This window comes from Panthera onca, chromosome D3 (assembly GCF_046562875.1).
Source record: "Panthera onca isolate mPanOnc1 chromosome D3, mPanOnc1 haplotype 2, whole genome shotgun sequence".
Lineage (NCBI taxonomy): Eukaryota > Metazoa > Chordata > Mammalia > Carnivora > Felidae > Panthera > Panthera onca.
Genome location: NC_138350.1, coordinates 57,753,850 through 57,766,466, shown reverse-complemented (window position 1 = coordinate 57,766,466; position 12,617 = coordinate 57,753,850). Strand labels below are relative to the sequence as shown.

Below are 12,617 nucleotides of genomic sequence, written 5' to 3'. Positions count from 1 at the left end.
TGAAGAATTTGCCAGGAAGCTGATGCCCAATGCTCTTTGTCCCCTCAAAACGGACTGTGGGTCTGGCCTACCCATTTGTACCTACTCCATTTTCATCCTATCCTCTTTCAGCAAAAATCTTCTTTAAAGTTAATTGTGCAAGGGATGCATGAATACACTCTGGTGTCACAATGTGTCGATCAAACCAAAAAAAGTTAACGTTATGAGAGACATGCCCCACCTTCCCCCATACTCCCTGTTTTCAGCTTGCTGTGACACCTTCTAGACTTTGTGCCATGGGGTAAATACAGATTTCGGTGCATATGGAACTAATGGAATATGTCTCCATTGTGCATATGTGATGTGTGCTATTTTGCAACTTGCTTTTGCCATCTGACTGTGTCTTCCCACACTGGTCCATTTAGGACCATGCCACCCTTTTATTTTTTATTTTTTTTTTTTTATTTTTTTTTTATTTTTGGGACAGAGAGAGACAGAGCATGAACGGGGGAGGGGCAGAGAGAGAGGGAGACACAGAATCGGAAACAGGCTCCAGGCTCCGAGCCATCAGCCCAGAGCCTGACGCGGGGCTCGAACTCACGGACCGCGAGATCGTGACCTGGCTGAAGTCGGACGCTTAACCGACTGCGCCACCCAGGCGCCCCCCATGCCACCCTTTTAACTGCTATAGAGTATTCCCCAGTTGAATCACGAAACCACCTGTATGCTGAGAGACCTTTAGGCGGTTTTCCGTTGCCGTGCCATTCCGAACAGTGGACTCTTGCTCTCTCTGTGAGCACAAATAGGAGAACACCTGTAGGGCCAGGTCAGGGAGGGAATGCTGGGCCACAGCCCCGTCCCTGGGAAAGATGTTCCCTTCTTAAGGTTCACAGCCTGGTCTAGCCTCCTCTCCCATGCTCTGTTGGCTCAGTAGGCAGAGAATCCCATTTCCTGAAGAGTCTGTGAATTCCCAAGAGGCCTCACCAGGTGTGTTTCTGAGGCTACTTCAGCACGTCACAGGAGAGTGAGCATGACAGCTTTGGTGGCTGCTGAGCCGAGGCCCCCTGCACCACCCTCAAAGCTGGGAGCCCCCCCCTCCACTCCTGTGAGGAACAGCAATGAGCAACAGGAAGTCAAATCTAACTTTTCTGAGTGGGGGTTCTGTGTGTACCACCCCCTTTCCCTACACATGAGAGGCCGGCACGTGTCCAGTGGGTGAGGCTTGGGCACCCTCTTCTCCCCTGGCCACCCTGAGCGCCACCTCGGCCTCCATCTCAGGGTGCCCGCCGTGCTCTGCAGGACGCTGTGATGGCAAATTGTCCTCCTGAAGCCACCCCCTCCCCGCCAAGCTGCCATCCCCCCAGGGCTCCGCCCTCAGCAAGGGAGCAGATGCAGTCCCTTCATGCAAGCTGGAGTCAGTGGTTAATATCTGTTTATCCATATCTGCTTCTTTAAAAAGAGCCATAGTGAGACGTGGCATTGGACTGGCTGGAAAGATCCCTTGAGAAGAGCCGGGTGGGGGCTCCTCTCTATAAGCCTCTATAAGGCTGGTCACTCCTGGCAGAGGTGCAGAGGGACGGAAGGAAGGACTCTGCCTTCTGACCTCCTGACCACCAAAGGGGGGCTTATGTTTATGCCGTGCTCTACAGTTAGACAGTGCTGCGGAGGTTGTTGGTACTCTTTGACTAATAGGTCTCCCTATTTGAGGGGGATTACTCTCCCTGTTTGTAGATGAGGACAATGGGGTTCAGAGAACAATCAGTAAGTGACCCTTGGCTCGTAAGGGTCTCCCCCGAAAACAGCTTCCTGTCTGGAACCGTGCATCAATGATGGCTTCACGGGAGAAAGCAGGGGAGTGACAGTAACCAGAAGGTCTGACGCTGGGGAAATGGGCTCAGAAAGCCTTGGAGACAGGAGGCCTCCCAGCAGGGACCACCTATCACTTCTCAGGGGCAACCTAGTCCCCCTACCACTATGGAATGCCAGCATGCCTCAGTGTCCTTGGTGCCTTGGTCAGCACCCAACAGCCCCCCAGGCACTGCTTCCCTGCCCCCCTCCTATTGGCCCTGCAAAAGTTGCCAGAGGCAGGGATTCAATGTTCTTGACAAATATGTATTGAGATCCTGCCCTGCTGTGGGGCCTTGAGAACGAAGCAGGAATAGGACAAAAGCAAGTCCCTGAACTCCCTTGCAGGTTGGGAAAACTGACAATCAAGGAACAAACATGTAATGTTAATAGCTCAGTGGGGAGGGGTGCCAAAGAGAAGAGTAAACAAGGCAAGGGGTCAGAGAGTAAGTGTGTGTTGGGGAAGGGTATTGTGTGAAAGGAGGTCAGAAAGGTCATCTCTAGGTCACATTTAAACAGAAACCTGAGGGGAGTGAAGGAGCAAGCCATGTAGGGGGGTAAATGTGGTTCCAAAAGTCCTAAGGCAGAGTGTGCCCTGCAGGGCTGAGAAACAGGAAGGAGGCAAGGGGGTGAGCAAGAGGAAGAATTGAAGGAGGTAAGGTCAAGGGTGGAGATGTTAGGGAGGGTCACATGGAGTCTGGGGGGTCCCTCAAAGATTCTGATTGACAGAGCCTGTGAGCTCTCCCAAAAATGTGGCAGAAATTCCTAGAAGCTGGAAAAAAGCAACAGATTCTTTCTTTCTTTCTTCCTGGGATCCTTCCCTTGTTATCCTGGGTCATAACAATGTGGTCATTTTCTCCACCTCATCTTCCTTCCCCCTCCACTTCCTCCCCTTCCTCCCACCTCTTCTTACTCCTCCCTGTACCGTCTCCTCCTTCCACCTTCCTCCTCTTCTGGTTCTTCCTTCTCCTCCCTCTCCACACCTGCCCCTGACCTTGTCCCTAGCTGGCTTGCCTGCATGCAGTGAGACAGTGGCTGCCTCCCAGTTGCAGGCAGGCACAGGCGGAGGACAAGGCCAGGGAAGGGACAGGAGGAAAGAGGCCCCCAGAGACGCAGGCAGCAGCACGAGGGACAACGTCATGGGGGCCTCTGACCGCTATTCATTTCAGTCCCCTGGTGTCTCCATCAATAACCGTCTGCCAGGACCAGGGGGAGGAGTGGGGAGGGGGGGGAGAAGGCAGGGTGACCTGGGTCTGGATAGGGAGGGATGAGATGGGAGTGGGAGAGAGGCTTCTTGGCACTCACACCTCCTCTCAGCCTGGGGCAAGAGTTGGAGGTGGGAAAGGTACAGAGCCTACAGGTTGCTGAGAGTCTCTGCCTCCCAGGTTTCTCTCCGTTTCCTCCCTCCTATCTTTATGTCCCCTTTGCACCTACATTCCCTTCCATCTCCTCTCTGAAACCAGGAGGGGAAGGGAGTCGGAACTAATTGCTACACTGGAAGAGGAGGAAGGGGTTTTTACTGTGTGATGGAGGAGAAAGGAACTGTGGAGGATGCTGGGAGTACTCTGTGCCAGGGCACCAAGAAGCCAGAGCAAGCCTGGTAACAAGGGTTGGCATAGGCACCACCAGCCTGCAGACCTCATAGGAAGAGGGCCCGGGCCACAGGGCCTGGCACACAGTGGGTACTTGAGAAGTAGTTAACAAATGGCCATGAGAATGACCAAAGGGCCAGCTGTGTGTGGTCAAGAAGTGAGGCTGGCTTGAGATGGACTGGACAAGTCAAGACGGGCTGCTTGGTGTCAGTAGAACTTGATCAGATTCTTGGAAGATGGATGGGATTGGAAGATGGGAAAATGGGGAGAAAAGAGCATGAGAACAAAGCAAGGGGGGCAGTGGAGGGAAAGAAGACAGTGAAACAAGGGAGGAGACAGCTTGGAGGGGGCCTTCTCTGGGGCTTAAGTGGCTTTGGAAAATCTGAGGTAACAGTTCCCCAGGAGACTCAAGCCTTCTGCTGGCCAAAGTTGACTTTCTGACTTCCCCCATGGCCCAGGTCTTGTAGGCCTCTGAGGCCATACTCGGCCACATCTGCCGGCAGAGGAAGAGGCCCCTAACACGGGGCAGTTTGAGGGAACTGCCCGAGAAACTCTCCCACTAGCAAGCATGCTCTTTGCTTTGTCACCATGCCTGAAGGGCCAGCATTAAAAAGTCACCCCTTGAGTTAGGTACGTTGTTCTGTAAAATCCAGATTCCCTGGTGAGGCACCGTCAGAGTCACTCAGGGGGGAAACTACACTGGAGTGACCTTGGAGACCACTGGGTCAACCCTCTCAGTTCACACCCGAGGAGACTGAGGCCACAGAGGAAACAGCATTTGCCAGGGTCACCTAGAGAATTAGAAGCACAGCAAAAGCAGGCCTCAGGTCCAGTACTGTGCATTGGCGGGCTGGACATGCCCAAGAAGCCCTTTGACTGGGAGCATTTTGAAGATATCACTGTACATGTGATGACAGGGGACACATGGATAGCCCCATTCACTTTATTAGCACAACCAGGCCTGGGGTCCTCCCTACAGATGGAGACTATTCGGCAGACCAGGAAGGTCCCTCCATCATCCCTCATAGAGCAGCCGGCAGCACTCCTAAGAGGCCAGAATGAATTCATGGTCAAACGTGACTAGAGGTACTGAGGGTGAGGGCTGGAAGCTGCCCCTTCAGGGAGGTACTGGGGCTTGAGCTGAAACGGACAGAACAGCACCCTGGGGAGGAAGGAGGGAGAAGGCCGAGCTAGCGCCTGAGGCATCAGGGCAGAGGACAAAAAGAGACCCACGGGAAGAGGGGGCGTGGTGGGGGGGGGGGAAAGATGCAGGGTGGGGAGACTTCAGCGAGTGAGCAAAACAAAAAAGCAACGCAAGGGACAAAAAGCCGACAGGAAAACGGAGAGGCAAGAAAGCTCGAGTAGAGTGCACAGGAGAGAGAGAGAGAGAGGGAGAGAGAGAAAGAGAGAGAGAGAGAGAGAGAGAGAGAGAGAGAGGTGGGGAGAGGGACCTAGAGCGGGGAGGGGCCCAGACTGGAGGGCGGGCGAGAGGGCGCGTCGGCGGCCCGGGGGCGCCCCACTGACCCTTCTCGGCGCTTCCTTCCCTCCCCAGGCTGCGCTTTCCTCACCTACTGCGAGCGTGAGTCAGCGCTGAAGGCCCAGAGCGCGCTGCACGAGCAGAAGACCCTGCCCGGGGTAAGTGGCGCCTGCCGAGGCGCGAGCGACGGACGCGCCGACAGGGGGCGACTTCGGGAGGCCGGGCTGCGACGCTGCTGGCCGGGGGATCGCGGGCCCGGGCGCGCGCCTGCTTTCGCTCGGGAGCTCGCGCTCCCCCCACTCCCGCCCCGCGGCCCGCGCCCCGCGCCCTTAGAAGCCCCGAGGCGCCGCGCGGGGGAGAGGGCGCGTGGGCGCTGGGCTCGGAGCTCGCCCGGCGGCCTCCGCACTCCGCCGTCCAGGCCCGACGTTATCCCGGGCTGGGGGCGAACTCCGCCACGACCACGGAGCTGGGGCTTGGCTCCTCCCCTGGCCCTCCCGGCGCCTCCGATCGGGTCCCTGATCCGCACACTGCCCGCTCGGGCAGTCGGGGCGGAGACGCCGGGTGCCCTGGTTCCCCGGAACCCGGAGCTGCCTCCGCCGGCCCCACGGGGCCCCTGGTAGCCGGGCCGCCTGAGCACCCGCCGATAGACGTCGGACTCAGGCTGTTCCTGGGGCGGGGGTGGGGGCGGGGGCCGGGGCGGGAGGGGGCGCCTCCGCGCCCAGGCTCGGCGCCGCAAGTGAGATCACCGCGGTTTATTTAAGGAGCCAGCCCTCGTCTTTGATAAACTATCGCGCCTAGGCCCTGGTTTATAGCTTCTGTGCGGGGGAGAAGAGAATTATTTATGGCCCCCCTAACTGGGTGTGATATCAGCCATGGCTATTATCGAGGCTAGTTCATCACCATAAAATAAGAAGTGTTCCTCGGGTCAAGGGTCTGCGCGGTCTCTCCTGTGGGTTCAGAGAGATGGGGGGGGGGGTAGATATACGGCTCACCGAGTATCTAAAGATAAATGGAAAGATGTGAGTGTTTGTGGACATAATTTAAAGAATTTACAAATATACCGTGTTTAAGCTTATACAATGGACACTGCAGGGGAGCACGTGTATTCTGTATGTATGCTCACCAGTGTTTACACATGCATGTTTACATTCTTACCAAGCAAACCTGTACGTAAACACACTTTTCCATTTCTGGCCCACAGCGGGAAAGGTTAACCAGGTAGACTGAAAATGCAACCCTGGGTCGGGACAGCCTTCCCTCGCATCAAAGAACCTTTTTTACCCATTTAGGGGAGGGGAGGGCCTTCCTTCCATTAAGACAGCCTTTGTATTGTATTTTGGTACTTGTGATTGCAAAGCACGGGGCTGAGTCATCTTAATAACATACCCGCGGATGTAAATGTATGGAAATCATGCACCGCACAGGTTTTTGTGTGGAGCCTTGCTCTGGCACGGTGGCCATTCCCCAGTTGGTTTTTTAGTGGCGCCGCTACATGCACATATATTATAGTAATTACTTTCTGGGTGCCCTCTGTAAGATGGCAGAAATATGCTCCACATCGCCCCATGTTATGTGTGAAGCATAAAGCCATATTGTAAGATAATCAAAGGCTTCTGAGAAAGGTTTGTGCTGATTAATAAAGTGTTTATGGTACTTTGTTTTGGGGGAGACTGTGATAGATATTTTAGAGCCACCCAAATGGAATAGAAAATACCACATTGTTTTTGGGAGGCTCTTCATCAGCTTGAGAGAGATTGCCAGGGAGTTTCATGATGGCTAAAGCTGGGAATTAGATGGGGAAACAGAAAGAGAAGGTGGGAGGGACAGGCTCAGGATTTTGAAGGGGGAGAGAACGGGGACTGGGAGAATTTCAGTAGCAAGTGTGGATTGTTCAGATTCTAACATTAACTTGTGGTTGTTTATTTTACATATAATAGAATAGCTAAATGATGGAGTGTATTAGTTCTTTAATAATTTATAGAAATACTTTGATGTTGCAGTAATTACATTAAAGGTCACATATCAAAGGTAATTTGGTTGAGCAGCTGTGATGGTTTCTCAGAAGCAATCAATACCACTGTCCGTGGTGCTGATTTCACCAAGGGGCCTGCCAGATTAAAGCAGGCTTATTACCAGGCAGAAAGGCCCAGGGGAAATCAGGAGCACATTGGAGCGACGCGCCAGCCCCCCTTCCACCGATAATTAACACTGTTCCCCATAATCTGTGCTAATCCTTCATACTGGGAGATCCAGTGGCGTTTTTCTGAAATCACAAAGACAAGTTGGTAAAGTTTGGGAGAAAGGACAAAAAGAAACATGAATGTATGTTGGGAGATGGGAGGGGTGAGGAGAAGCCAACGGTGGAGCTAAAACATAGCCTAGAGTCCCCTTGCAGTGCCTGGAAAGCCTGTCCTTTCTTCAAAGGCCTCACAGGGAGATTCATGGCCTCAAAGACCTCATCACAATTCTCAGGAAAGGCACAGCCTACAGCAGGAGGGACAGAGAGAAAAGATAAGACTGAAGCTCAAACTTCCCAGGGCACATTGTCCCCACACACACTCACATGGAAAAAAGTGAAAAACAAAATGACCACATAAAGTTATGCTTTAAAGTGGATTCCAGAAGGCAGAACTGGTGTTATTATTGTTGGTCGATTCTCTCCTTTGAGATTGGAGAAAGCTTAACACTAGCAAATACAGGGATGGGACCAAGCAAAATGCTCTCACCCACCCAAATAATGGGTGTTCCCACCAATTGAGGCTGTGTCCATGGCCACCCGTTAGGTTGAGGGAGCACAGAAAGATACCTCTTCTTACTTGACCACACTAGGTCCCCCAGTGAGTGAACTCTATGTCTGATTAAGGAGAAAGAAATTGAAAAAAGAACCTAGAAAACTGGTAATCTCTGCAATTTGGGCACTTTTCCAGACTTCAAAATCCACTAAAATCAATCCATTAAAACCAGCCGTCCAGTTTCTCACTGAAAAGAAAAAGAGGGGAGAAAATAGTGCAGACAACCCATTCTGTTTCCCAGCAAGTTACAGAGCTGGCCTGTTGGCAGCAAGAAAAACAATTCCACTGTTGTCACACACACACACACACACGCGCGCACACACACACACACACACACACACACACACACACACATCACTATCACCAAAAACAACAACAAAACAACAGAGACAGAGCTAAAGATGTCCTCATTTGGGGACTGAGAAGGGGAGCTGACATTTCTCTTGGAGTAAGTGGAATCTCAGAAACCATTCCTCAATGGCTGTTCTTACAAGTCAGAGGTCAGTATCCCTGTGTACCAGCCTAACCAAAGCCCCTAGCATGACTTATGGAGTCATCCCTGGATCAGTATCACATATGGATTACTGTTTTTGAGTTCAGCATGACTTTGTTAGAATGTCATCAGGGTCCTTTTGAACAGTATCTTCTGCCAGAATCTAGGCAAAGTGATCCCACTTTTCTAAACTCTTCATTTCTATCTCTTCTTCATACTTTTTTTTTAAGAGGGAGAGAGATTGAGCAGAGGAAAGGGCCAGAGTGAGGGGGAGGGAGAGAGAGAAGAAAGAGAGAGAATCTTAAGCAGGCTCCATGCTCCCATTCGGGGCTCAATCCCACCACCCTGGGATCATGACCTGAGCCATATTCAAGAGTGGGGTGCTCAACAGACTGAGCTGCCCAGGTGCCTTTCTTCCTCACACTCTTGATCTCTTATTCCTGACCTTCTGCCCCTCTCCAGCCCACTCTCTTCCATGTCCAATGTTTGTTCCACTATTTGTAGGGTATAGTCCACATGGGGCAGTTTCTCAATCCATCAACAAATATTTCCTGAGTGTGTGCTGGGCATTGTTCTAGGCATCCTGGCAGATACGGTGATTAGAAAAACTCATCCCTACCCCTCTTGGAGTTGTCCATCAAGTTAGGGACAGAAGCCACACACACGAACAAAAATATCATCAATAATACAAGACAGCGGGTTATTATAAAGTAGGTAGGGTAGACAATTGCTCAATAACAACAATTAATATTTTTTAAGCACTTATTATCTGATGGGCATGAAATAAGCATGTTATCTGCATTACCTCATTTTATCTTCACAACTACCCTATGAAGAAGATATCAAGATCATCCCCTACAGGCTTAGATTAAGAGACCCAGGCTTAGATAAAGCAATTTGTCCAAAGTCACACAATTAACAAATGGCCAAGCCAGGACCAGCACCAGGTCTACTACCCAAACCCAGGATACTTATCTCTCTTTTTTAGTGTTACCTGTTGCTTTAGAGGGGACCCGGATGACCACGGGGTATAGGAGTTGCTCAAGGGTTTTGTTCAGGATATGGGCAGGTTGGGAATAGAGAGTTGGGAGGAAGACAGCTATGTCAGATGAGAGCACTGGTCTGAGAACAGCCTGTAGACAAGGCATGCATGACAGGTCAGGAGCTGTGAGCTGGGCTGGAGAGGTCCACTCTGAGAGCTCCCTGGGACCTAAGTGTGCACAGGAGGCCTCTTGGAAGAATTCTGTTCCTTAAAATAGGCCCCTGCTGCTTAGTCCTGGTCCCCCCAACCCCTGCCTTTCAGAATTTTCAGGCAATTGTCTTCAAGGAAGGCCCCATCTGTTTCCAAAGTTAGAAATGTTAAGACCTCTGGGGAGAGATTCTCATTAGGAAAACCAGGCGACAAGGCCAGTAGTGGCCAGCACTTTGCTCCTCTGACAGCAGAAAGGGCTCCTCACCAGGACTGCTGAGGGGGGAGAACTGGGTTCAGTTAGCAGGAGGCCAGGAAGCAGCCAGAAGAGGGAGCAAGCAGGGAAGAGGGGAGGAGAGGGAGCTGGGATGGGGGGTAGGGGGGAAGGGTGGGAGCTGTATCTGTTTGGTAAACATTAAAGTTCCAATTCACTAGTTAAAGATTGGCTTTTATGCCCTCACTCCGGCAGCCCAAGAATACAAAGCAAACCAACACACTCCTCTCTGTCTCCCACCCCTAGCCCTGGATTCAGCCCAGTAGATAAGCAACATCACTGCCATCACATCTCCGGACTCAGGTCTCTATAACTCGGGACCTGTCATTTCCATGGAAATTCAGTGTGACCTTCTTGGAGTGTACCAGGAAAGATTTAAAATGAAAAATTAAAAAAAAAAAAAAGAAATAGAGGCACCTGGCTAGCTCAGTTAGTAGAGCCCACTTTTTCTTTTTTTAGCTTTATTTTTATTTATTTTGAGAAAGATAGAGAGCAGGTGAGGGAGGGAAGAGAGAGAGAGAAGGAGACAGAATCCCAAGCAGACTCTGAGATGTTGGAGCGAAGCCCGATGCAGGGCTTGAATTCATGAACCCTGAGATCATTACCTGAGCCAAAATCAAGACTCAGACACTTAACTGACTGAGCCACCCAGGTGCCCCAAGCACACAACTCTTAATCTCAGGGTCATGAGTTCAAGCCCCACGTTGGTCATGGAGCCTACTTAAAAAACAAAACAAAAACAAAAACAAACAACCTTCATTGGATTTCTGGCCCCACTGGCTCAGGATGCCTCTATCTTTGTCCCTCTTCCCCGCTTTCCTTTGCCCAAGTCCCAGCTTGTCTCCCATTCTTTCTCTTTCTCTCTTTTCTTTTTATGCCTGGTTCCTCCTCCTTTCTCTCCCTTCTGGTCATTTTTCTCTTCCTCTTTTCCCCTTTCATTTTCCACCCTTTCTTCATTTACCCTTCTCACTTGCCTCTCCTGGCTCTCTCCTTTCCTCCTCCCATCCTCTCCCTCCATCCCACCCCACCTCCACCTTGACATCCTCAGATGCTCTAGTGGGACCTCCACCGGCTTTCCTGGGGCTTTCCTGATGAGGCCCATCTCCCTCCTGACAGCCCTGCCATGGAAGGATCCATCCAATTTTATGTACAACTGTAAAGATGAATGATAAGTAGAAAGGATGCAGGCAAGAACAAGATGAATAAATTATAAAGGGCAAATGATGACAAGACAGGGGTCCCCAGAGACCGTGATATGATAACAGAAACTAAAAGACGAATTTATGATGGATGTAGTTAGCATGTACGGAAGCTGTTAATTCTTCAGGGTAGTTTTACAACTTCTGGTGATTGGTGCAATCAAAGCGTTTCATTTTAGAGATATGATGTATTTCCACTTGTCTGTCCTCTGGGCACAGGGTTGGTGTTTGTCTCTATGTGGTAAGCCTGGGTCCCATCAGCACGTGCATCTTCTCCCCCAGCCACTGCCACCTTTGTGCATCTCTGCTTTGAGTGGTGGGGTCACAAGCCAGATCCCTGCACGCCTCCAGCTCCCTGGTCCTGCTGTCTTTCTTCTTACTGAGTGTGTAAGTTTGGGGGCTGCTGTAACAAAATGCTGCAACCTGGGAAGCTTAAATAGCAGCAGTTTATTGTCTTACAGTTCTGGGGCTAGAAGTCCAAGATCAAGGTGTTGGCAAGGTTGATTCCTACCGAGGGCTGTGAGGGAGAATCTGTTCCAGGCCTCATACCTCATTTCTGGGAGCCTCAGGCGTTCCCTGGCTTTTGGATGGCGTTCCTCTGTGGTGTCACATCATCTTCCCTGTAGGCGTGTCTGTCTGTGTCCAGATTTCCCCTCTGATAAGGAAACCAGTCATATAACCTCATCTTAACTTGATTACTTCTGCAAAGACCCTATGTCAAATAAGGTTACTTTCATGGGGACTGGGTGGAGGTTAGGACTTCGGCATCTTTTTGGAGGGAACACAGTTCAGCCCATGATGCTGAGAAATAGGCAACTCTTTGGCTCTTCCACGACAGGGAGGAAAAGTCTTCAAAAGAATTTGGATTGTGGGGGCACCTGGGTGGCTCAGTCGGTTAAGCGGCCGACTTCGGCTCAGGTCATGATCTCGTGGTCCGTGAGTTCGAGCCCCGCATCGGGCTCTGTGCTGACAGCTCAGAGCCTGGAGCCTGTTTCGGATTCTGTGTCTCCCTCTCTCTGACCCTCCCCCATTCATGCTCTGTCTCTCTCTGTCTCAAAAATAAATAAACGTTAAAAAAAAATTAAAAAAAAAAAAAAAAGAATTTGGATTGTGGCAGGTGAGTGGGGGGTGTGTCCCACCAGACCTTGCTCTGCATCTCACCCTGGCCTCGATTTTTTTCTTTCTGTCTTGGGGAAATGAATCACATATCTTCTTTTCCTATATTTCTTAAAAACGACTGTTCATCTGTCCTTTTAGAGCATCAGTTCTACACTTGAGAGCAACTTTGCCCCTCGGGGGACAGTTGACATTGTCTGGAGACTCTACTGGCATCTAGTAGGTAGGGGCCAGAAAGTTGCTACACATCCTACACTACAATGCACAGGACAGTGCCCCCCCCCCATAAAGAATTATCTGGCCCCAAATGTCAATAGTGTCAAGGGACCCTAAGGGACCCTAGGCCCTGTGTTAGGGCCAAGGGCGAGTGGAAAACACACAATTAGGCCTTGAGGCAGAGCCTTCCTCTCTCTTCTTCACTGGCTCTCCTCACTTGGGGGACAAACCCCAGGGTCCTTAGAGTGTCAGAGGTGGGAGAGTTTAAGGGGCACACCCCCCAATGGCGAAAGCATAGAGGGAGTAATGGGCAGCAGAAGAGGGCAAGGCTCACCTCCAGGCATTAAAGATCATTTCTTTCTCCAGCTCCTCCCTTTGCAGGATCCCCATTCTGCCAGGAAACAGATCTGGCTGCCTCTCAGCCTCTCAGACCGTGCCACAGACA

General features: G+C 51.1%; 1 protein-coding gene across 50 annotated transcripts in view; it reads left to right on the top strand.

The window, feature by feature from the left end:
- Nucleotides 1–12,617, top strand: part of CELF4 (CUGBP Elav-like family member 4) — a 299,755-nt gene that overhangs the window by 71,864 nt on the left and 215,274 nt on the right. For 49 of the 50 annotated variants that reach the window (XM_060613671.3, XM_060613695.3, XM_060613670.3 and 46 more), the window contains exon 2: nucleotides 4,969–5,051. In XM_060613671.3, coding sequence (XP_060469654.1) covers nucleotides 4,969–5,051 — 83 coding nt within the window. Of the gene's footprint in view, nucleotides 1–4,688; nucleotides 4,764–4,968; nucleotides 5,052–12,617 lie in introns of those variants that run through there. The other variant, XM_060613713.3, reaches the window with a different exon arrangement.